The sequence below is a fragment of the Lonchura striata genome, chromosome 5 (assembly GCF_050655825.1).
Source record: "Lonchura striata isolate lonStrDom1 chromosome 5, ASM5065582v1, whole genome shotgun sequence".
In the NCBI taxonomy this organism is placed as follows: domain Eukaryota; kingdom Metazoa; phylum Chordata; class Aves; order Passeriformes; family Estrildidae; genus Lonchura; species Lonchura striata.
This window is the reverse complement of record NC_140707.1, coordinates 7,076,383-7,102,288: the sequence shown is the minus strand read 5'-3', so window position 1 is coordinate 7,102,288 and position 25,906 is coordinate 7,076,383. Positions and strand designations below refer to the sequence as shown.

General features: G+C 48.2%; 2 protein-coding genes across 2 annotated transcripts; one reads left to right on the top strand and one right to left on the bottom strand.

Moving 5' to 3' along the window:
• Positions 1-1,513: 1,513 nt before the first annotated feature.
• On the bottom strand, positions 1,514-22,829 carry LOC146767202 (uncharacterized). Its single transcript, XM_085582350.1, has 6 exons — positions 21,183-22,829; positions 14,683-14,805; positions 13,711-13,867; positions 12,746-13,003; positions 12,465-12,685; positions 1,514-4,164 (listed from the first exon to the last, which is right to left on the bottom strand). The coding sequence occupies exons 1-6, from the start codon at positions 22,290-22,292 to the stop codon at positions 3,163-3,165; spliced, it is 2,871 nt and encodes a 956-aa protein (XP_085438476.1). The 5' UTR covers positions 22,293-22,829; the 3' UTR covers positions 1,514-3,162.
• Positions 12,213-13,677, top strand: LOC146767203 (uncharacterized). Its single transcript, XM_085581199.1, has one exon. It carries the CDS (start codon positions 12,414-12,416, stop codon positions 13,212-13,214), a length of 801 nt encoding a protein of 266 aa, XP_085437325.1. The 5' UTR covers positions 12,213-12,413; the 3' UTR covers positions 13,215-13,677.
• Positions 22,830-25,906: the final 3,077 nt, after the last annotated feature.

Sequence of the window (25,906 nt, the reverse complement as noted above, 5' to 3'; positions counted from 1 at the left end):
CAAAACCAATGTCCCCCCCAAACTGTTACCACTGCCCCAGCCAGTACAGAGATTGCTACAGGAACCCTTCACAAGTCTCCAAAGGGGCATCTGCGTCTCACCTTTGGGGCAATGCAAGATCCAAATATCCCTTTCCCTGCAAAAAAAACTCCCAGAAATCCCCCAATGGATTTGGGGTGAGCTCCCCCTCCCCACTTACCTGCAGGATCTGGGGCAGTCAATGCTGCCATGAACCAGGGGAGCTGCAGACTCGGCAGAAGGGCAGACAAACCGTGTGGATCTGCTGCAGTTCCTCCTCTTCCTCCTCCTGTTCCTGTTCCTTCTTTTCCCTAACCTCCTCCTCATCTCTCTCTCCTCTTCCTACTGCTCCTCCTCCCTGACCACCCCAGATCCCCCTTTCCTACCCACCTCTCCCCCATGGCTGCAGCACCAGCGTTTGGGTAGAGGGAACCTCCCATGAGCACCCCAGGTATGGGCAGGGGGCTTGGGGACCCACCCAGTGCAGATCCATTCCCCCCTCCCAGAGCCTCACGGAAATCACTCCAGGGATCAAGCGATGGGGACACAAAGGGATCCCCATGGAACCACCCATTTTTGATCCCATCCCCACCCTTCCCTCCCCACTCCCATTGTTCCCCCAAACCAAAGACCCCTCCCAACTCAATCTGAGGGTCTCATTCCTCTCTGGTTCAGAATCCTCTTTTCCCCTGCTCTCCTACCCCTTCCCCATTGTGCCTCCAGCTCTACCTCTCACCCCTGGGCTTGGATTTGGGATCCAGGCCCCTCCTGTTCAGTTTGGGGATCACATCCCCCCTTTCCCTCAATTCAGGCAGCTCCTGGCAGCTTTTTCCTGGGAGGAATCCCTGAGTTTTGGGACTTTTAGGATGTAGCTTAGGAGGAGGACAGCTCTGTTGGGCTTTCCCCTCCCTGTTGTGACCCCTCAGCTGTCCCCGACACCCTGGGGGTGTTGGGATTTCTCTCCTAGGGACAAGGACGTTCATCCCCTTCCAGGAGCCCAATGCCCAGCTGGGGCTCCAGGTCAGGGGTCCTTGAGCAGCTGCCCCAGAACCTCCACCAGGTTCTCCCAGTGCAGCCGGAGCCACTCGGCCTGGGCTCCCCAAAGGCCTCAGCAAGGTCCAAGTCCTGCCCAGGAACCCTCAACTCCCTCAAACCCAGCATCCCACTCATCCCCTGCAAGTTCCTCCCATGGCACTGGCCATGGCCATGTCCCCACTTGTCACTGGCCATGTCCCACCATGTCCTCACCCATGGCTGTCTCCCCACCATGTTTCCATCCCTGTCACTGCCCCCCATGTCTCCATCCATGCCTGTGTCTCCCCATGTCCCTAGGGATGGCCCTGTCCCCCTCCATGTCCATGCGTGCCCATGTCACTCTCCATGTCTAATGCTTTTTCTCTTTTTGAGCCTGGTCTTATAAGCTCTCAGAGATAAGCATTATACCCTTGATAGCTCAGCTACCTCAGGTGGCATAAAACAAGCAGGATGGCTCATGTGACAGTGTTGGAAATCAAAAGTTTTAATAAAAGGCAAAAATAAAAAAGCTTTTTACAGAGAAAAGCCAAGTCAGGGCAAGAGGTTCTTGCTCTTGCTAAAACACTTCACAAAAGCAATTAACTTCTTTTGTTCTCTTCTTTTCTAGGGAATTGCTTAGGTGGGACTTTTTGGCTCCTGTCCAATTAGCTACCCTTAAGTTTGAGGTGAAGTCCCCAAGGTCCTATGAGGTGTCTTTCAACCAAATTGAGGAGAGAAACACCTGGCCTTTTGTCCTTTTTAAGGGAACAAAAGGTTAACTTGTCTACTCTGTCAACAGAGGGCACATTCTTACACGTGTCCCACCATGTCTGTGTCCTACCATGACCACATCCACTGACTTAGTTCAATGTCTATTTTTACTTCAATATTGGATATTTTAAAGGGATAAAGAGAAATGAAAACAAAATCAAGGCCAAAAGAAAAAGACTTCCATGTCCATGCCGGCTGAGGATCCACGTGCTTGGGTGGAGGGAAGAACCTTTTTGGTGGAATTTCTAACCCACTGTCTCCAAAATCTTGGTCTTTTCCCCAGTTTTTCCAACATCTGGCTGCAGAAGACACCCTTGGGCAATAGGAAATCAAAATCGTGGAATCCCTGAAGTTGGAAAAGACCTTGTCCTGGGTCAGAGCAAATTTGAGAGAGAACCTCCAAAGGGATTCCTCTGGAAAGCAGATTCAATTGGCTCCTCCCCCGACAGTTTGGGAAAAATATCTCCTTGGAGAAAAGTCGAAAAAACTGTTTTTTAAAGAATAAAACCTAAACAATATTAAACAATAAAGCCTCTTGCTGCTCTAAAAGAGAGACAAACTCAGGAAGTCCCTCCGTGGGTTGTAGCTCAGCTCCCTCAGTCTCTTATCAGTCCCTCCGGTGCTGGAAATGCCACAGTCCAGGCCTGGCCCGCTGGGCCACAGGTGTGAGCTGCCGGTGCTCTTCTGGGTGTTCAGGCCAGAGCAGGTTTAAACAGGTCCAAAGAAAAGGGAAAAGCAGCCACAGTCCAGGGAACTTCTCTGCCACAGCTAGCTAAAACTAATTAACAGCAAAGGAGAGATCTGTACCTCTGTCTGTCCATCTGCAACAACCCGGCCCAGGAGCAGGAATGTGGAGGAGTGAGTGCAGTTTCTGAAAACAAACTCTGCCCTTCTCTCCCTCCTTTGCTCTCGGAACAAGTCTTAAAGGTGCAAAAATTATAACTCACTATAAACAGAACAGACAACTGGAGATACAAGCATCATATAGTCAACCTAGGACATACCTCCAAGACCATTCAGTATTCCTTGATGCCACCAGAAGATAGGATTGAATGCAAAAGATTTTATGGAGTTGGAAGTCATTAAATCTGCTCTCCCCAAGGAATTCCCATTGTTGGTCTGTGCCCCAATGGATGTTCCTGCCACTGGGTTTATCTAGGTGCCCACAGGGAACGAGGAAGATGTGGAGCCTCCCAGTCAAGAGTCTTCCCAACACAGATAACCAGGCCCATAGATCACCAAGACTGCCCAATGAAGGTCACTGAGGATCATCCAACGTGGATCCTCCCATAGGGAATGGAGCTGGGAGGAGCATAAGAAGCTCTTCCCACCCTTGGGGAACTCACAGGGCTTCCCCCCTTAGTGGCGCCTCCTTTGGTGTTTGATCAAGGCTGATCTCTGTGAGAAGCTCTTCCCACACTTCCCACACTCGTAGGGCCTCTCCCCAGTGTGGATGCGCCGGTGCACGGTGAGATTGGAGTTGTGCTTGAAGCCCTTCCCGCAGTCGGGGCAGCGGTAGGGCCTCTCCTCGGTGTGACTCCGCTGATGTACGAGGAGACTGGAGCTGATCCGAAACCTCTTCCCACACTGGGAACACTCGTAGGGCTTCTCCCCGCTGTGGATGCGCTGGTGCTTTCTCAGGTCTGAGTGCCACCCATAGCTCTTCCCACATTCCAAGCAGGTGTAGGGCCGTTCCCCAGTGTGGATCACCTGGTGCCGAATCAGGGCTGAGCTTTCTCTGAAACTCTTCCCACATTCCCCACACTTGTAGGGCTTTTCCCCAGTATGGATCTTTTTGTGTTCCGTAAGCTGGGAGTTGAGGCTGAAACTCATCCCACACACCCCACACTCGTAGGGCTTTTCTCCAGTGTGGATCCTCTCGTGTCTCCTCAGGCCAGAGCTGTGCCTGAAGCTCTTCCCACATTCCCCACACTCATAGGGTTTTTCCCCAGTGTGGATCCTCTGGTGTTGCATCAGGTGGCCCTTCTGGCTGAAGCTCATCCCACATTTCCCACACTCAAAGGGCTTTTCCCCAGTGTGGATTACCGAGTGCTGCATCAGGCTGCTCCTCTGGCTGAAGCTCTTCCCACATTCCCCACACTCAAAGGGCTTTTCCCCAGTGTGGATCCTCTGATGTTGGATCAGAATGGAGTTCTGGCTGAAGCTCCTCCCACACTCCCCACACTCAAAGTGCCTCTCCCCGGTGTGGAATCTCTGGTGAAGTCTCAGGCTGGAGCTCCAGCGGAAACGCTTCCCACATTCCTCACACTCGTAGGGCCTCTCCCCAGTGTGGATCCTCTGGTGCTCGATCAGGTGGGAGCTCCGGCTGAAACCCTTCCCACATTCCAAGCACTTGTGGGGCTTCTCCCTGCCACGAGGTTTCTCCACCAGCTCTGAGCTCTGGCTGGATCTCTGCCCGCCTTCCTGGCTCATGGGAGCTCTTTCCTCCCTGCAGCTCCCTGGGCTGGGTTTGCTGCCACTCCTTGTGCGGGATCTCCAGGGCTTTTCCTCCTCCTCCATTTCCTCCATTTTCATTCCTCCCCGGGAATGAAAAATCCTGGTCTGGGGGAAAAAAAAAGAACAGAGCATCTTGGACTGGGAGTTCCTCCTGTCCCCACTTCATCTCACAAAGTCATTGGGCATCGTGTGTCTATAAGAACCTCCAAAACACCAAGGTTCAGCATAAAAATCCTCCAAACTTTTAAGACACAGATCAAAACCTCCCCAAACATCAAGATTCAGCAAAAAATTCCTCCAAAACATAAAGATTCAGCCCCTAAAAAAAAATAAAGCACCAACATTCAGCCCTGGGGCTGCAGCACAGAGGGGACACCCTGCTCCAGGGGGGATGTCCCACAAACGGGGGACCCCATGGAAGGAACCACAGGAAAGTGTCTTTACAAACAGATGCTCTGAAGCTGCTCAGAGATAGGGCCAGGCAACTTTTTTATGTAAGGAAGTGACAGGAGAAGACATCGGTTTCAGAAAATTTTATTAATTGATGACACAGACTGCTGCTCAGCCAAGGTCCTGCTCTATTCATGAACTTCCAGAAGAACAACAAAGACTTAACAGAGCCATTAATATCGTTTGCTATATGAAAGTGGGGTGCATATTAATGGTGTATGTAGTAGGTGGACTGGGATATCGGTAGCTCTCAAGTACTTCAGCCAATGAGGAAAGAGAGAGTGAGATGTGGCCAGGAGAATTAGGATGAAAAGGAGGGCTGTGTCGTTCAACAATTGGAGAGATCCCATGGGAAATGTCCCATGGCCTCTCCCAGTTTTAGAAATGAAATTAGTTTTACAGTACTCCTCTGTATTCTTTGTGGACAGAATCGTCTGGTGATGTCAATTTTCCTGCAAACCCTGGGGTTCATCCCAAATTCCTTCCACCCTCCGGGGCGGGCAGGGAGTGCAGCTGAAGGTGCCTCACCCACTTTGGGTGATCGGCTCCCTTGGCTGGCGGCAGCACCGGGGATTGATTTGGGACCCGGGAGTGACCAGGAGACAGGCGAGTGACACATCAGGGGGTCTGTGAAGAGTCAGCAGGGAGAGAGCACTGAAAATCTCATCAGTGAGTGCCCTGGGATCTTTGGGGACTGAACATGGCAGGGCACCTATGGAGGGGAGAAAAGGGAAAGCCAGGGAGGGGTCCTGGCCAAAAGGATGATGATCCCAAAATGTCTCTGAAGGGTCCCCTGGGAGAATGCTGAGGTAGTTTGCATATTCCCCCAGAGGTAATTAAGGACATGGACACCCAGGGGGGTAATAAGGGAAGGGGAGAAGGGATTTGGACAACAGGGGATGGATGGGGTTGGTGTGCTGGGAAGGGATCTGTGAAGAGGAGTGTGCAGGAATATGGTTCAGGCAAGAAGCAGCAGGAGGAATCTGTGGTAAGAAAAAGGATGATGGAAAAGAGGAGAAAGAGAAAAATACAGAGGACTGAGATGTTTTCCAGCAGGGTCTTATCCTCACATTTGCCAGCTGATCCAGATCCTTTCCATCCCCGGTTTCCAGGAGAGGAAAAGCAGGAGGTCAGGATGGCAGGGGTTTCTCTGCGCTGGCAGCGGCAGCACCGGGCGCAGAGGTGCGGCACCGGGAGCACGGGCTGGGGCCTGTGGGGAGCTGCGGGGCCGGGCCGGGGCTGTGGGGCAGCCGGGGCTCAGCGCCGGGCGCTGCCTGACCCCACCAGCCCCGGGCAGGGCCGGCAGTGGCCCCCGGCCCCCAGGAGGCTGCGGGACGCCCCGGCCGCTGCCCGGCCCCGGGGAGCTGCCGGCCCTGCCCGCCGGGGGGGCCGCCTTTGGACACTGCGGCAGGACAGGCACCGGCTCTGCCACACGGGCTGGGCAGGGACCCTGAGCACAGGGGGGAACACAAAGGAACAGCTGGGAAATGCAGAGTGCACATGAAGGATCAGGATTTGCTGTTCAGGATTTGGTCTGGGTCCCTGCAGAAAGGAAAGGTTTTGCAGAAAGCTCAGCAGCTCTCAGAGGATGAGCACCCACAGGCAGTGACCGGGGCTGCAGGAGTGGCACAAGAAGCCCTGCAGCACTTGGGCACAAGGGCACAGCAGCTGAAGGCAAGAAGGGATGAGCAAAAGGCCAAGCTGAAGGCAAAGGCCACGGCAGAGTTCCCACAGCCCCTGAGGGATCAACCCCAGGGCCCAAGGGGGCCCCAGCACCCAGGGCATGACGGGGTCGGCCACAAGCACCTGGCAGAGGCATTGCCCTCCTGGCCAGGGCAGAGCCCACCCAAACAGCCCCTGGGAAGGAGTCAGGGCTCCAGCTGCAGCCTACAAGGACACTGCAAGCACAGACAGCAGCACCCTCAGCAGGAGCAAGTCCACCCCTGCATGGACATGGATTGTCAGGGCTCTCTGAGCTCCCATCCCACCGAGGACCCACCACACTGGAGCCCTGGAGAACATTCAGGCTGGGTCTGCATCCAGAGGAGGCCTCTCCTGATGGACACAGGGGCCTCTCCATCCACTCTGAATCTTACACCTAAGGAGGGAAAATTGTAAAGGAATGTTTTCATTATTAAGGGAATAAATGGGAAAGCTGAGCTGGTGTCATTTGTTCAATCACTATTAGGAGCTGTGGGGGATAGGTTTGAAATAAACTAATTTCTTTTTCTTCCTACTGTGATTGTTATTAACTAGGAAGGAATTTGATGGTGGCATTGGAATATCGTAAAAGGTGATACAGAGGCTATTGCTGCTGTACCTTTGTGTCAAATGTCTGGCAAGGCCTGTGCTGAAGGGAACCCAGAGGTGTGGGCAGCCCCAGGGAAAATTTGATGTGGAGCCTCTCCAAACTACTTGGAAGCAACCAGGACAAGTGGTGTCTAAAAGCAACACCCTGTTCCAGGGGAGGGAAGGAAGGGCTCACAGCCTGGTATGGAGCCTGCTAAAGGCAGGGCTCTTGGAGCCAGGGATGTCTCCCTACAGCACTCCTATCCTGCCAGTCAGGGAATCAGATGGCTCCAATGAGGAGGACAAGAACAAGTGGTAGACAAAGCCCCAGTGAAATGGCTGAATTTCCTGTCTAAAAATCATCTTTTAGTTTTTGAAATAAAAAAAAGGCAAATGATGGAGAAAAAGGTTAAATATTTGGGAAATAGTGGGACTGAAGATTCCCGGTGGATTGACCCAGAGAGGGTCTGGGCAATCACAGAAGTAACATTTCCCAGTACCAAAAACGAGCTGGACAATTCTGAGGATTAATAGGAATTACACAACATGGATTAAGGATTCTCTGTTCCAGCCAGAACCTTGTAGGACTTTTTAACCGCAGACAGCCTCCATGCTGTGTCACGGACAGGAGAAAGAGAGCAAACCTTGAGAAAATGAACAACCAAAAATACTGATGCCTCAGCTCTGGCTCTTCCAGACTCACAAAAGAAATTGGAATTGTAGGTGAATGTTCAACAGGGCCATGCCAAAGGAATAGTTGGGCCAAAATATTTCACCCAGTGGCCAGAGTGGCCTCATTGCCTGCAGAATTGTGCAGCCACAGCTTCAACGGGAACCGAGGCCCAAAACCTGATGACAACAGGATCTCCAACTGTTCCAGTCTGCCATCAAGTTCAAGATTTGATAAGCAAAAGAGCCTCGCAATGGATGAGCAGTGCTCAGTTATTACAGTGTGAAACTTGTGCAGTGCACAGGAGGATTCAGAACTGAGGACAGGGGAAGGGTTTAACCCAGCCTCCTGTTTGAACAGCCCACAGAGGGGCTGGGAAGAAACCCAGCACTGCATTCAAGTGACACAGCTCCAGACCCAGCCTGGGGGAGATTCAGGAGACATTGCCTGGCCTGAGGCAGAAAACGTCTTTGTGGATGGCTCTTCAAGGGCAGCAGAAGGGAACAGAGTTCCAAGACACGCTGTTATTGAGGAAAGGGAATCAGACAAAGCGCAGGTTACCCCCATGGTCAGCTCAACCAGCACAGCTGTGTGTGCTTGTAAGAGCCTGGCACTGAAATGCCCTGAGCAGGAAGGCTTCAATATCTTCTGGTGACACCATCTCACCTAACAGGGGGGCAAAAAGCAATTCTTGATTGCTCAGCAACCACTGGATCACTTACTAAGGCATTTCTAAAAGACATAATTCCAATAAAAGGGATTGTGGAAGCCATAGACTCAGAGAGCAGAACTAATTTTGCAGGAGAGTTCCTCCAGGGGGTTATGGCAGCTTTAGGAATACAAATGGGACCTCCAGAACCCCTGGCACCCCCAGAGCTCAGGCTGGGTACAAAGAATGAATGGGGATAAAAAGAAACACCTTTAGAAGCTGGGGATTAGATAGTAATAGTTTCAGCAAGTTTTAGAATGGATTTTCTCAGTGAAGATGGAGTCTCCAGCACCCTAACTTTTGGCTATTTATGGAGAAGGCACTGCACATAACAGCTGAGGCTTCCAAAGTGGCTCAAAGTGCAGATGTCTGTTTAGAATGGTGAAGGACATAGGTATGATTCACTAGTAACTTTCAAATACCTGCTCTAAAGCTGGAGTTACTCAAAGAAGAGAGAACTACTTCAACACTTGTAAAGAAGCACCATTTTTTCCAAATCTAATTTTCACATGTAGCTGAATTTTTCAAGAATTGTGTTTTTTATCATACTATGAGTGCAAAACAATCTATTAGAAGTGTTTAAAAACAGATTATTAACAGGAAAATGTGATCAAAAGATCTATTTCCTCTTGTATTAACAACTGAAATATGACTGAAGAAGGGATCATCTCTGCAGTCCCCTGAACCAAACTCACAACTTCTTTAACAGCATGCTCAAAGTTTTCTATACTTCAAGCTTTTCTAGAAAATTCACTTTCTTAATTTCTGCTGTTTCTGTAGCCCCAGACCCTGTATAGTTTATACCAGCTGCATTCTACAGGAGGGATACCCAACTGAGGATACAAATTGCCTGCTGAATAGCGTTCTCTGACTCCATGCTGTTACTTTTGACCTCAGATGGCACAGAAAATGCTCTCCAGTTGACTTGCTTCCAAATGCCAAAAAACCCCAACCCCCAAACTTTTAAACATAAAACAGAAGGAAAGCTTAATTATTTGAGTTAAAATAGCACTGCAAAACAGTTATTCACAAATATAGGAATAAAAGTGTTATAAAAGATGTGCCTCCTGATACATAAAGATATCCTGAAGAATGATTTTGTATTGTTTATATACATTCAAAATTACTTTTCATCTTTTTTACTGAAAACTGCGTTTTCATAGACAAACAGAATGTTTTCCTATAACTGGATATCTGCCTGGCAGACATAAATGTTTCTGTCAAATTCACCATTCTGCCATGCATATCAGAAGACATCTTGGAGTGACAGGGACAGGGTTTTGCTTCCTTTATTAATGTTTCCATTCTTTGGTTCTCACGTGACCTGTGTCATTTCTGTATTTAAATTCAGAAGCTCTTGCCAGAATACTCTTTCAACTTTGTTTGTAGTCGCAATGCAAGAGGTCTGCAACTCTTGCTTTAATTTGGGACAGGATTTATTTCTTCTTGTAACTGAAGACTAATGACAGACATCACCTTCCTCATTTCTCCTGAAGTAATGCCTCAATTCTCTGTCTGGGTTAGCTGGCTAAATTATTTCCTTTCTAAATAGTCAGGTTCTGCTGTGTATAGAGAACTGTGACTTTCAGTGCTTAATATAAGCAAGCACTGAGAGGAGGGATGTACTGAGAAGACTATTTTCTGCGAGATACATATAATACCCTTTATGCTCCATGTGTTCCTGCTGCAGCCTCAGTTGTAGCTGCAGGTCCAGAGTTTGATAAGGATTTAAAAAATGTTGGGCACCACTTGGGGTCGATTAGACTAGCAATGTCCAGAGGTTTAGAAATTGCATCCTGTAGAAAAGGAGTTTTTCCTCAAAAGCCTGTAAAATGTACAGGGTCACATAGACCAGAAACCTGATCTTTCCCTTATGTCAAAATGGCTCCTAGCTAAATTTCTGGGACCCTCTATGTTAAAATAAGAGAGGTTTGTCAAAGTAAAGCTAATAGTGGCAAAATTCCTTAGCCCAACAAATCAATTGAAATGTGAAGTGCAAATTAAGGATCAGAAAGGAGAGAAAGAAAATAAGAGGTAAAAATAGTCTAACAGAGGCTCCTGACTTAATCATATCAACAGCTGAAGTTAAAAGGTTAGCAGAGGTTGATCTGACTGTTAATGTTTTCTCATCATTTTGTTTATGAGAAAGAAGAAGGGAAGAAGCCTTCCATCCCTGGTATCAGGTTAAGTTCCTCTGCTTGAGTGGAACAACTCAGTACTCCAAATATAAAAGCTCCAAAGAAGCTCACACAAGGATGTTTGTCTCGAACTGTAATTGGAGTAGATCCATTTGTTTGTGTAATTGCCACCATGGTGGAAATCTGTGCTTCTCTATTTGTGCAACTGCAAATATTTTCTAGGAATGAACCATCTGAATTTTAATATCCCATAGATTCAGTGCAATACAGCATATTACAATATCTTGACCTTTTCAGTGTTCCATAAATTGATTGTCTGGTTGTTCCTGTCCCTCCTCGTTTACAGGCCTGGAAACCTTAGAAGAAGAGGTAACATGGCTATCTCTGAGTCGTATCTTTTATATTTATCAGCATTTCCAGAATCACACTTCTAGTGTCTTGAAGGCTTGACAGAAGTTACATACTGTGTGCCTGAGGTGCAGTAGCATATAAAATCATGCCAGAAAAGGCAGGGATGAGTGCCACAGGCGGGCTCACAAGGTTCACCACAGGTGGTCCTGTTGAAGGTCACATTGGTTGACCAGCATTGTTATAAAATTGTGATCTCTCCAGTGAGTTATTCTGACAGCCAGATAAACCTCCAGCTAAATAAATATCATGGGCAACCTTCAACCAACCAAATGTAACTGTTTAAGTAATGTGCTTTTCCTAAGTAAATTAAAAAGCAGAGGGAAAAGGCTTCTGGTCTTTAAAGGATGCATAAAGCAGAAAATGAAAGATCTGAATATGAAAGGGAGAGAATCCTCTTAAAGCTGAGGATACAGTGGTAAGAAAAATTATTATTCATTTGCAGACATCACCTCAAACTGATGGACTAGTGAAAAGAAGATACAAATTTTAATAACAGCAAATGTTGGAGTAAGATGCAGAGAAAGAGCAATTGCCACTTTTTCATTGCTTGTCTTCCATCAAAGAAGGGAGAGGGGAAATTCACATTTGGTAGTGTTTATTACAATTATTTTGCCCTCAAAAAAAAAGAAAAAAAAAAAAAGCCGCCAACCCCAAAATTATAGAACAAAACAGAAATGCTCTGAGGTGGCTCAAATTCTTCCTCTGAGACTAAACGCAGATATTTTTTCTCAAGATGCTTTTTCACTTCCAGATGTGCCTTCAGGTCCAACATGTGCCTTGAGGTAAATTCCTCTGCCTAGTGAGTGTGCAGCTGAAGAGGCTATTACTGTTTTGGTAGCTTCCTACAAGCATAGCTCAAGCCATCTCATCTGCCCCTTCCAGCAGCAGCAGAAAGAGGTGTTGAGGTGTTTTGTCTCAAGCGCTGAACAGAACAGGATGCAGATTACATGCATCACCTTTTGAAGTCTCACATCCAGTCTGGGGTAGGGGGAGTGCTGTGTGGCTGTGAGACAAACTACATAAGAGAGCCTGAAACGCAAAAAAAAGACTTCAGTTCCTTTCTTCTCTGCATCGGGGCCATGATGAGTTCCATGACCGGGCTGGGATGGCGGGCGGGGCTGGCCTGTGATGCGCTCTGGACTCTGTGACAGCACAGGGGCCGTGTCACAATGGGGGCAACTATAAAAGGCCCCAGGCCGGTGCCGCTGCCCCAGTAGAGCCTCGGCAAGCGGTGAGTACACAGCAGAGGGGAGAGGGGCTGGAGGAGGGCTGGGACAGGAGCGCCGGTCCCCGGGGCTGCCCCGTCTCCAGGGCCCAGCGCCGGGCGCAGCGCCTTGCTGGGGGCGCGGGGCGCGCGGGGCAGCGGTGCAGCCTTGCCAGCTGCCGGGGGCCCTTTCCTTCCTGCCACCACATCCCTGCCGCTCCTGCCCCTCACTGTCTCCATTCCGGCCCCACTGAGCCCCTCCTGTGTGTCCTCCTGCAGACCATGGCTTTACTGTCACTGCTGTTTGTGCTTGTGCAAAGCCTGATCCAGTACCCCCAGCCAGCTGGGGATGGGCTGGATGAGGCCACGCACCAGAGAATGCGGGAGCGTCAGGAGCTGCTGGACCGTGAGATGGCCCGGCTGATGCAGGAGCTGGAGCAGGGGCCCCTGCAGCAGCAGGATGAGGGCTGGGGAGCCATGCTCTTTGGTGCCCTGCAGCAGTGGCCATTCTGGGTTCTTGCTGGCATCCTGCTCCTCTTGGGCCTGTGGCTGGGCTGCAGGAGAAGGAGCTGTGAGGCCAGCAGCAGCAGCAAGGACCAGAGCTCCCGCAAGACCTTGGGAGATGAGAGAATAACTGAACAGGAAGAAGACACCGCTGATCCAGAGGAAGGTGAAGAAGACAGAGATATGACTCTGGAGGCAGAAAACAGCGGCACTGAAGATGACAGAGAAGGCAGTCCTGTGGCTGCAGATGATGGCAACAAGGATGATGCCACTGAAGACAATTATGATGTGAAGATGAAGGAGGACAGCGATGTCAACAGTGGCAATTATGATGTGAAGGAAGACAGCGATGTCGACAATGGCTATCACTTAAAGAAAGAAGAACAGAGTGATGGGGATATGCCAGGAGACACTACCACTGAAGGAAATGAAGAAGAACCTGGCAATGTTGCTGGAAATAAAGAAGATCTAGAGAAGCAAATAAAGAAAAAACTAAGGATGTACAGGTGGACCAAGACAAGGACACTGGAAAGGAAGAAGGAGAAGGAAATGAAGAAAAAAACAATAGTGTTACTATAAAGGCAGGCAAAAACACTGATGTAAATGAAGGTGAAGACAATGTAGATGGAACAGAAGAATACATGGATGTGAAGGTGCAGGAAAGCAGACGTGCCAATGACCAAAGAAGTAAAGACTGGACTGGGCAGGAAGATAGCAATCAACGTGGGAATGAAATTGCCCATAGTGGTTTTCCTGCACCTGAGGAAGTAAATAAGGATGTGATAGCAGAAGATGGCAATGATAGAAACAAGGATGAATAACAGGCTGATGTGAATGTGGAGGGAAACAAGAATAATGATAGACAAGAAGAGGAACAAGGTAATGTGGCTGCCAGTGAAAAAGGTGGCAGTGATGGTGGCAGGGAAGAAAATGCCAGTGGTGGAATTGAAAACAGAGAAGACACCCAAGATGCTGGGAATGAGAAGGACATCCTTTTAGTGGATGGTATAGAGTGGCCTGTGGAGGACCTGGAGAGAGGCTGCTCAGTGACAGCTGAGCTGATGGAGAGCTATACGCGTGTCTTTGTGTACAGCGTGAGCAATAGCTTTGATCTGGTGCCTCAAGTAGCCATCGGGGTGGGCAGTGCCTTTGAGGGCTGGAGCCCCCATGAGTGGGATGGGGTGTACCGTGTGCTGGTCCCACTGAATCCCCCGCCAGGGCACACCTTCCACCTAGAGCCAAGCAGTGCAGGGCAGACGGCAGCAAGGACCTTCAGCGTCCGTGTGGAGCTGGTGTGCACGTGTGAGAGCGAGCAGCTGGGCGAGAAGCTGTTGTGCCTCCTGCACCACTCGCAGGAGGAGCTGCGGCGGAAGCAGCAGCGCAGCCTCCTGGAGACACTCTGCACCGGCTCCTACCTGGATGTGGAGAAAACCTCCCGCTGGTTCTTCCAGATGGTGAGATGCTCGTGGCTGCATGTGCCTCAGTCATACTCATGGCACTTGGTGTTTCAGCTCTGCAGCCGGTCCTGCCAATTCCAGCTGAGCAGAGGCAAGAGGACCCTGTCGGTGGAGATGCTTTTTGGGGTGTGCCAAGGGGACTATGACATCTTTGTGGTCAACCAGCCCTTAGAGGCCCAGAAAGGCAACTCCGGTAACCTTGTGAGCAGTCAGCCCGCCAAGGCCAACATCCTCAGAAGAACAGCATGGCCTGAGACATTCGCTGTGGCGGAGGCAAAATTCTTCCAGCACATTGCCAGGCAGATACCATGTAAGAGGTTGCACCTGAAATACCTGCAGCTCTTCACCTGCATGCTGAGCGGCACAGGTTTTTCCACCTCTAACTGGAAGACTCTGGTCATGCATGTGTTAAACATCTTACCACCGGTCTACTGGCGCAGGAAGGAATTTCCACTGCGGCTGTGGGACATCATGGCATACATGCAGCTCTGCCTGAAATGGAAACACCTGGACCATTTTGTTCTAGGCAACGAGAAGCTTCCTGCAGAGATCAGCTTGCCACCAGCAATGCAAAAGGTTGAGCCACTCACCTCTTTGAGTACCTGGCCCGAGATCCGGATGCCCACAGAAAGGCAATGGAGGCTTATGCTCAGCTGCACTTTCACCTCTGGATGATGCTCTCCAACACTGAGAAGAATTCCCTGCACAAAGCTCTGATGGAGAAGTTCACAGCTGATTGCTGTGACGTCGACTCTTTGTGATTGTTGTATTTGTCCGTGGCAATCCTGAAGCTGCTTTCCTGCTCCTGTGAAAGGAAGATGGTGCAGCACATGGTTTCGTTGTGCAGACACTTCCATGAGTGGCCTTGCCCTTCACCTTCCATTTGCAACAGTGCTGTTGCCTAAGTCAAGGAGGCAGAAACTGGCTCCACCTGCACATCCTTGCAGAAGAACAACAGTGAAGCTGATGGAGGTTGCTTGGAATACCTCGAAGACAGCAACCTAGCCTATTAGGGACTTAATGTAGTTATTTAGTGAGTTGTAGTTTTAATTAGACTTGTTTCTTAGCATTCATTCCAGAGGCCCTTTAGTGTTGGCAGTATATAACTATTTTGCAAAGCTACCCTTAGTGTAGAGAAATAGAGTTTAGACTAGATTAGTTTAAACCCTTAGTTTAGAGAATTACCCTTAGTTTAGAGAATTCCCCCAGTTGCTTGTCTGCTTTTAAACAATACTTGAATATCTATGTTTGAGAAACTAATAAAAGAAGTTAAGTTTTTCAAATTGCCTGAAATGCGTCATTCTTTGTACGTAACCCTCTATATCTTTGAGAATGTCCTTCCTATACCTCTATCTGAAATAAAGACTCTTTGCAAACAGAGATGTTGGATATATTAAGTATGCTGTCTCTTGAGCATTTCCATAGAAATGCTTGAAGTTTGAAGTGAAAATGCCCTGAAATGCCTGAAATTTTGCAGCAGAGTACTCTTGAATTTTTTTTAGCAATCTTTGGAAAGATTGCTGAAGTTTTCTTTACACAGTCACTTTTACAACTCCTAGGGAACAATTTAGTCCTAAAAGATTGAGCTACCCTTCAGTAATAGCTGCCCTTCAGCAATATCTACATATATATGTGTGAAGAAATAATAAAAGAAGAAAAATTTCTCAAATTGCCTGAAATCTGTCCTTCTTTTTATTTGACCCACCATTTATAGCAGAAAACAAAACAGGTCCTGATAGAGGCAGCTAATTAAAGGAAGAAGAAGAAGCTTCAACTTCTGAGTAAAAAAACTACAAATGAACACAGTGATAGTTACAGCATGGTCACACTGTCTAGGTGTGCTCTAACCCTTGAGCTGTAGTGCAGCAAATTTGAGTAAAGTAGCAGTGTCTTCCAAAAAACAATCTATTTTCCCTCCATATCCAAACTAAAGCTGTCAATGTACCTGCCATTAAAGCAGTTAGTCACTTACATGGGGCTGCAGGGTAAAACATTGCTTGATCTGCTCAAGTCCCCCAACTTTTTCTGTGGCATTTAAATCCTGAGAAGATATAAATAACCTATCTTTATCAATTTGGCTGATATTTAGCTTTGAGCAGCATACTAATTCATAGTAAGGAGCAAAGTTCAAGAAAAAACACTACAAACAGTAGAAATGAAAATAATATGCAGGAAAAGAAAGGCCAGTCATGAAGCAGGTGAGAGCAGCCACCCCACAGTTTCCTAAAGCCCACAGAGATTTGCTCTAGGTGGCCAATCAAGCTTTTTGGTTCTTTGGCATATCTCAATTCTTCCTTGCTTCAGGTACTCTGTACTTCTCACCTCCTTCCACCAAGGCAGAAATAGGCTGTAATAAGTACTGCAACAAATCCTCTCAGTCCCCAAGTATTAGTGAATTACTATCCAAAATAAAAAGGCTGCTTTAACCCCCAGCTTGCTCAATGACAGTGCCTTCAGTCTAAGGAGCAAGGTACACCCAGGAGGATTCACAGCAATGACACAAGGTTCAAATGTCGTCATGGGCAGTCAATCTTCGCTTTGTGCTCTGTGAAGCATGGCCAGTGGGCAGCGATTTAATCTCTTGAGTCACCCCTGGTTAAAAGTGCACTGGTTTCCTCTTCTTTCTTTGCCTTTCAAGGTCTTCCAAGCCAGAAGCAAGGCAGAAGCTCACAGAAATCTTGAGGTAAGAAGCAGTGTCCTTCCAAGGATTCTGACCTTGCTATGGCTCACATACGAAGCAAATCAGCCCTGCAAAATAGGACTTCTCTGCATTTTCCATGTGGATCAGAATATTCGAAAATAACTGGAAAGCTTGCTCTTTCAGAGTCATGCAGGGCTTAGGCAATTTTTTCCATTAATGTATATTGACACTACTTACCATTTCATTATCTGTTCTCCTTGTAAAATAAGTTGTGTAGCTCTGAATTTGATTTCTACTGCTTATGCTTATTATGGCAGCATGGTTATGTCACAGTGTTTCCAAGAGAAGAGATAATTGTAGAGAAAAATTTATGAGAACAATAGAAACTTCTAGGATGGACAAGCTCTCAGGCTCTGTTTCTTCAGTTCTGGAAATATTTATTATGATTACAGTGCATTAAAGACACAGAATTGTATGAGTATAGGGGAAAATACCCATAAGTACTTTTGTCACCATCTTTAAAAAGCCATTTAAAGTCATCACCATTCAACTCAAACTCTTTAAAATGCTGGTTTACATATTTTAATTGTTGCTGGCAAGGAAAGTTTAGTGCTCATGATTTTTCTGTAAGGCTGCATCCTGACCACAGCTCATATAATCAATTTTCAGGCTCCTCATAATGTTTTCCTGAAGTATCCAAAGAAAAGAAATGCACCTCATACAGAAATGATGTGAAATACAATCTGACATCAAAATGACCTGAGGTACTGTTGTTCCCTAGAAATGAAATAAAATTTAAAACAACATAAAATACTTAAAGTATAGAAATGTTTCTGTATCTGGCAGGGCAAAGTAGCACAACCATCCCAGGAGGCTTGTTCTCATTTTCATTATCACTACTGTATAGTCCACACTTCAGAAAAAATAGCTCTGTAAATTTTGGTTTTGTAGTTTTTAGCTTTAAACAATTCCAGAAAAATTGGGGGACAAAGTGGGGAGTGTTTATTTTTTATTCAGTCTTTTCAGTGGTTATTTTGTTTCAGTCCATTATCCTACTGTGGCTACATTATGTTCTTATGCTCAAATTTCCAGATTTGACTACATGTATTTAAAAACAACAGCAGAGGATTTTTTTATTAAAAGCATTAAAAACAACCACTTGAACCATGAGCCATTTTACCCAGCTCTGATACTGAATTTCTTTCCTTTGTCAGCTCTATACATATGTCAGAGATTGAGGATTTTTCTTTTTATGCACAAACTCTGTACAGTAATTGCATCTTCTATGGAACATCAAATCTTTTAGCAAAAAGACCATTGTACTGAAGGAATACTTGGTTATATAACTGGGAGATATAATCCAGAATAAGTGCTTGGCCCATGCAATAGTGACTGATATCTCAACATGTCAGAGTAAATGATGGAATTTAATTGTTAAACTTTTTCAACATGGAAAAAAATCCCACTGACAGTGATTGCTGTTGGTTTGATCTGTATCTTGGCAAACCCCCAGATTCTTAGTCAAGCAAAAACAAGAACAAAAAATTTAGTTTCCCCTGCAAATATTTAAGGATTTTTACTGCTCACAGAATACTGGAAAGTGACAACAAAAAAAAAGAGAGAAAAAGAAAAAAAAGTGAGAGACACCTGCTTCTGTTAGTGTCTCCTGCTTGCAAGTTTGTTACTCACACCATTGGAGGCAGGAGAGAATGAGCACCTGTCCCCAGGCTGAGGAACTTGTATGGCACTGCACAGTCCCTATCTCTGCACAGTGAGAAGGATGGCTGGGGCTGAAAAAAGCCCCATTCTATCTTTTTGAGGAAGAAAGGAAGGCAGCTGCAATAGTTTTAGGAGTGGGTGACAGCTGAAAGTATCTCTTGTGAAGACGCTCTTTGATGAATGTACAGCATACGTGGAGGAAAAATAAGAGTTTGCCAAGTGCAGACATCTTCTATTCTCTTATAGCTAAAGCTGCTTTGATCTCAACCTGACAAACGATGTGTATATTATACCACTGAAACCACTTTAGTCTTTTCAACTCAAAAAACAAATAGCCCAGGGACCTAAATGCGGGATGACCACACTCCAGCACGGTGTGGGTGGAGGGAGGCAGAGATCTCTGAAGGTTGCTCTTGGGGAAAAAGGTTTATTGGGGGTGTAGGAAGGTCCGAGCCTCGTGCTCTCAGGCGTAGCATGTGGCCGGGTTTAAGAGGGTGGGGGAGTGGAGAGACAAAAGGAGGGTTTAGGAGAGGGGAAGCCCCAGTGGGGGAGGGAGAGGTTCTAAGAGGGGAGGAAGTTCTAAGAGAGGGGAGAGGTTCCAAGAGCGGGAAGAGGTTCCAAGTGGCCGCATGGCTTCTCGGAGCCCCCTTTTCAGGGGCTCCTAGGTGGGCTGGGATAAGGCATGGGCCAATAGGGTTACAGATGCTGATGTTTTAGGGGCAGGTACAGAGGTGTGGGATGAGCCACACATCTTCTGGGGGGTGAGATGGAACAGTCCATTTCACTCCAGGATTCATCCAAGGACAGAAGTGACATCCGGCTAGCTGGGAGAACTTTTCTCATCCTAGCTGTATTATTTATGAACAATCATATCTATCTATCATCTGCAACACTCTGAGTTGGATGCACTAGAGCAATACTATCAAGAGTTTCTCAGGAGCTCTAAGCAACAAAGCAGCCTTTACTGGGAAATTTAGAAAATCAGTGAAACTTTGGCAAATGTTTTAATATGGCATTCAATCAACAAAAAAAACTTCTCAAAGCATTGACTTGGCCCATTCAACTTCACAAACTCCGAGCCTGTTCAATTTTAAGTTAATCAATATTGGCAAGAGTACAGAAATAGAAGAGGTAGATACAAAAAGAGAGAACAATAAGATACAGAGAAGCACACACTCAGCTACCAACTCCTGGATTTCAGCAATGTCCAGATGGAAATTCCAAGAGGAGGTAGGGTCAAGATGTGTGCTTGCCTTGTGGTCAGCCTTTAATACTCCTTGGTCTTCCTGGGCCTTCCCCCAGGTGGGACTTGGGGTCATTTGGTCACTCAGGAGCTGGGCTGGGGTTCCAGAGGTGGCTGTGGAGCATTGCCTGTGCTGTGCCAGGGACTGGCAGACACTGCTTGGCTGGGATAGAGGCTCTGGGGGGATTGGGGCAGGGCAGGGCAGGGCTGGGGTTCCAGGGCAGGGCAAGGCTGGACCTGCCCCTTCCTCCCTCACACATGAAATGTTTCCAGCCAACAATCTCCTCCAGTCTTTCACAGCAGTCAACATTGGAGGTGAAATCCCAATATGGCCATTGCTATGGTCAGTTCCCATGGCAACCATTCCCAGCCCCTGTTGCTATGGTCAGTCCCTGGGCAACTCCATGGAGACCCCATGCCAGGGGTGGTTGCCATGGACACCAGCTCAGGCCTGGAGCCCGTTGCCATGGCAACCATTGGCACTCCCATCCCCAGGCTCATGGATCCAGAACCACAGAATTGGCTGAGCTGGGAGGGACCCATCAGGATCCTCGAGTCCAACTGCTGGCCCTGCACAGGACACCCCAACACGGCCAGCCGGGGCCTGGCAGCGCTGTCCAAACTCTGCTGGAGCTCAGAGAGCCCTGGAGCTGGGACCCTTCCCTGGGGAGCCTGGGCAGTGCCCCAGCAGCCTCTGGGCAAAAACCTTTTCCTGAGATCCAACCTCAGCCTGCCCCGACTCAGCTGCAGCCGCTCCCTCCACTCCTGTCCCTGGGCACCAGAGTGAAGAGGTTCCCTCAGCCCCAGCCAGGGACGCACTCCCAAGGCTGCTGCCATGGCCACCAGGGCTGGCACCAGCTGGGATGCTCAGTTTCCACAGGCCGGGGTTCAGGAATGGCATGTCTCTATTTCCTGCTCCCGCTAAAACCCTACTAGCACTCATTGCCCTCCCACCTTCCATTGAAGGAAAAAAGGGAAAGATCCCTCGCTGGGATAAGAACAATTTACTGGGAACAGCAAAAAGATAAGGAACAAACAGAAACAGAAAAAATATTGACAACAGAAGGGATAAGAAAAACTAGTTACAGGGAAAACTACATCACCATCAATTGCATCTTCCTGGCCACGTATTTCCTCCTGCATGGAAAGGACACCCTTCTCCTCAGGGAAAGAGAGAGAGAGAGTCCCTTTCCAGACCCTGGCAATGACCTGAGGTGGGAGTGAATGTAGTGACAGGGCCATGGCCAGACCCTCATGTCCTTCAATCCCATATCAGGTCATTGGCAGGGGCAGGAAAAGGCACAGGTGTCTTCCCAGCATGGATCACAGGGAACATGGATCACCAGGGCTCTTCCCAACGTGGTCTTCCAATGGGGGATGAAGCTGGAGCAGTGCACAAAGCTCTTCCTGCAGCTGGGGCATTTTCAGGGCCTCCCTTACTGGTGGCTCTGTTGGTGTTTGGTCAAGTGAGATCTCTGGGTGAAGCTCTTCCCACACTGGGGACACTCGTAGGGCCTCTCCCCAGTGTGGATGCGCTGGTGGCTGACAAGGTTGCACTTGTGCTTGAAGCCCTTGCCAGAGTTGGGGCAGAGGAAATGCCTCTCCTCCATGTGAATCTGCTCATGCAGGAGGAGATTTGAGCTGCTTTGAAATATCTTCCCACAAGTGGGGCACATGTAGGGCCTCTCCCCGGTGTGGATGCGCTGGTGCCTGATGAGGTGGGAGTTGTGCTTGAAGCCCTTCCTGCAGTCAGGGCAGCCGAAGGGCCTCTCCTCTGTGTTAATCCGATGGTGTACAAGGAGATTGGAGCTGGTCTGAAAACTCTTATGACACTTGGGACACTTGTAGGGCCTCTCCCCAGTGTGGATGCGTTGGTGGATGATCAGGTGGGAGCTCCAGCTGAAGCCCTTCCCACATTCCCCACACTTGTAGGGCCTCTCCCCAGTGTGGATGTGTAAGTACCTGACAAGGTGGGAGTTGCAGCTGAATCCCTTCCCACACTCCCCACACTCGTAGGCCCATTCCACGGTGTGGATCATCAGGTGTCGTTTCAGATTGTTGCTCTGCCTGAAGCTCTTCCCACACTCCAAGCACTTGTAGGGCTTCTCCCCATCAGGAAGCTGCTCAGGGACCACCAGCTCCGAGCTCTGGCTGAAGCTCTGCCCACCTTCCTGGCCCAGAGTGGGTCTTTCCTCCTCAGAGCATCCTGCACTGGGCTTGCAGCCCGTCCTCCTGTAAGATCTCCAGGGATTTTCCTCCCTGTTGGATTCCTGCACTATGGAGTTGCTCAAAATGGCTTCTTCCATGAGGTTCTGCTGCAGGGATTTGTCTTTCCTGGTCTCCATCCGCAGCTCCTTCTCTGGGGTAGGAAGGACAAGGAGAGGATGGGATTTGCCTCCGTGCCAGAGGGAAGGGCAAGGAGATCCCCCCAGTGCACCCCTGGCAGGAGGGCACTGGCAGCGGGGCTGTCCTGCAGCCGGGGGCTGTGCTGGGCTGGGAGATGGAGCAGGAGAGAGGGAGAAAGGGGCACTGACTTCCTCCTCACCTGCCTCGGTGTCCCAGGGCATCTTCCTCTTCCTTGTAACCTTCTCCTCCATCTGGCGAATGTTTGGGTACGGGAAATCTTGTTTTGGGAGGAAAACAAGGGATGAGCACAGTGAGTTTTGTACTGGCTTCAAAGCAAACCAGGGGGAGAGTCTAAGCCATAATAATTGAATAATAAAATTAAAATGAAGACAATGATACAGAAACACTGGCTTAATCTGACAGAGTCAGGATATAAACTGACAACCCGTTGCTCAGGGTGGTGGCAGTAGTCTGATGAAATGGTGGCTGCAGTCCGGCTGGAGTGATGAACGTGATTTTGTCAAAGCGGTGATCCTGTAGAAGGGTCTGGTCTTCCTCTGAAGATCCAGTGGTGGTTATGGAGCTCTTCTCCTCTGGGAATGCAGTAGGCAAGGTGTTCGCAATGTTGCAAATGGTGAGATTATATCCAGGTAGGAATGCTTGGTTCCTCCCCTGGGCGGAGCATCCCACAATGGGATGATGTAATTTTATCAGTCCTGCAGTGACACTCAGTGGCCCATTAAGAGAAGATGGCCCCTGGAGGGCGTTATCAGGGCTGAGCCATGGAAGAGATAAAGAACACTGCCCCACCTGTTGATAACAGTTTATGGAGATGGGGACTGAAAACACTTTTGGTTACATCTGACATTGTAACCTGAAACAGTGAGGCAATCCCAGCACGGGGTGGAGGGTGAACACCACCCCCCTTACCCAAACTGGCTCAGGTGTAAAACCCCCACCCTGGGAAGGCCACGCACACAGGGGACAATGTCACACTTGCCCTGTCCCAGGGGAGATCTCTGTCCCTGTCACTCCTTTGCTCTCTCCCCTTTTCTCTTTCTTTCCATCTCTCTCTTAAGTTTGTTAAAATCACTGAAAGAAAGGGAGCAGATGACACCAGTGAGGCTGACATGGATCATTCATGACCTGGTGAGGAACACAAGGCTACTAAAGTCCTACAAGAAGCCCAGCTCAAGTTATTTTACAAATATCTCCTGAATTCACAGTCTTGGAGAACAAGCATTATTTTCTTGGTCCCTGTCACCTTTGTGACAGCTACACTGACCTTTAACTTCCTTTTAATAATCTGTATTGGGACAAATTTCTGTGTTTCTTTTTTTGGAACCTGCCAGCATCTGAGCTGGAGCTGTGCTTGAACTGATAAAATTTGGAATTGCCATAGAATTGCTTCTGTTTTTGGTTTATTAATGTTTGGGATTTGTTTGCGTTTCAATCACAAGAGACTTGCGGAAAGAGCAAATCTTCCTCAAGGCATTATCTGTAGGGTTAAGTTTAATATCTGCTGAGTTTGTTTTGTTCAGTGCCCAGAGGATGCTCAAGGGGTCTCTGGTTTTGGTTTGGCCCTAATTTTCTTCTGATTTGTCTTTATCACTTAAAAACACCTGAAAAATGACTAAAAATAGTATTGACCAGAGATGTTAAAAGTCCCACCATTTTAGAGGTATTTGAGGTGGAATTTATCCTTTGGGAACATATTCTGGAGGATCTGTTGGTTCTTGGGGGATATCTGGTAGTATTTTCCATATCTTTGCACTCCAAAAGCCAAGGTGGATTTGTCTCTCACCTCAAAATGACTCAATCCCACTCGAAACCCCAAAATCTTACCCCAAAATAGGTGAATCCCACCTCAAAATGGCTGTTTCCCACCTCAGTCCCATGCCAAAATTACTCAATTCCACAGCCTCCAGGTTGATATGGGGTTGCAAGGAGATCAGGAGAAGTGAGATCCAAATTTGAGGTTGTGGGATCAGGATTGTGCGGGGCTGAGTGGGTGTGATTTATTTTGATAGCAAATGAAACTTCCAGAACTATTGATTTCTGTCCCATTCATTTTCTGTCAGTTCTGGTTTTCTTTTCAGAGTGCCGCCTTCTCAGCTGATTTTGTTTGTGTCCTCCTGCCCCAGACTGAAAAGCAAGATGTGTTCTATTTGCCATCTGTATGGCAGTTGTCCTGTGTTAAGTGGGCAGTTTTTCCTTATCTCTTCCACAATCAATCCTCCCTCAGGGGAGACATCTGCTGATAATGGGCTATTGAATGTCACTGCATGACTGATAAGAACTGTAACATCCCATTGTGAGATGCCCCGCCCAGAGGGAGGAGCCAAGCATTCCTACCTGCATCTAGTCTTGAGATTCTGGCCCACCAACACAGCTTTTTCTGGGCTGGATTTCTCAGAGGAACAGCTGCCTCTTCCACTGCCTCTTCAGAAGAAGACTCCCTTTTCTACAGGATCACTTCTCCAACAGAACCACACCTGACACTCCTGGAGGGCTGCAGCTACAATTCCAATTGGACTGCAGCCAACACCCTGTCCAACAGAGTGTCAGGTTGTATTCTGACCCTGTCAGTGTTGTTTTAGTTCACTTCATTGTTTCTTTTATTTTTTTTCCCTAGTAAAAAACTGTTATTCCTGCTTCCATATTTTTACCTGACAGCCGCCCTTAATTTCAAATTTATAACAATTCTTAAAGAAAGAGTCTTCATTTTTCCATTTCAGGGGAGGCCCATGCCTTTCTTAGCAGACACCTGTGTTTCCAAACCAAAACACCTCCTTTCTCTCCTGCCTTCCATTGCCTGCTCTGTTTCTCTCTCATTGCCTCCCTTGACCCAGGGCAGCCCCCACCAATGGCCCTGCCATGATTTAATTCCCAATCCACGAGCTACAACAACCATGGGTGAAGTTATGATGGCTGGCAGTGAAATGTCACTTTAAGATCTTGCTCCACTTGGCTTTTGGCTCTTCCATATGAGCTTTTCCTTCAAGGGCAGGAACATCTTTTCCTGGCTGGGAACTGGAATTCCAGCCCCTGGGAGGGTGTGCCATGGATCCCAGAGGGGCATTCCCGAGGCTCCCAGGGTGCTGCTCCTGCCGTGCCTCCCAAGGAGCTGTGCAGGGCAGGGGACAAGGTGCAGCAGCTGTGTTGGTTCTGCAGTGTCACAACAACCCCTGGTTCCAGGAGTTTCTGCACTGCCAACAGCGGTTCCTGGGTTCCATGATGCCCTGTTGTGTCCCTATTGATATTTGGTGTCATGAAGTTCTTCAGTGCCACAATGGCCACCTCGCTCCATGAGCTTCCACAGTGTCCAAATGGCCTCCTTGGATGGGCAGTGTCACCATGGGCCATTGGCTCCATGCAGCCCCGCTGGGTCACCATGGACTCCTTGGTTCCATGAGATTCTGGGGGTGTCTCCATGGTCTCCTTGGATCCACAGTGTCACAATGTACCGCTGGATCCACATGGCCCTGCTGTGTCACCATGGCCCCTTGGTTCCATGGGACCCCAGGGTCACAATTGACTCCTTGCTTCCATGACACCCACTCAGTGCCAAAATGGCCCTTTCATTCCATCAGTGACAGAAAAGATTTATAGAAACATTGAGCAAATAGTGCTTAACATATCTGGGAAAATCTGTTTGCATTCCAAAGAGAGGTTAAAGGTGAGGATGGCACCAGCAGCTTCCATCTGCATCAGAGATTCAGGGAAAGGTCAGGAACAGACAATTCAGCTAGGAGACTCAGAGAATGCTTCCAGAGATCATTTCTGGTCACACTGTCTCTTGTAGAAAGGTGACACCATTCCAGGCAGCCTGTACTGAGCAGGTGGTTCCTGAGTGGGGTTTGTT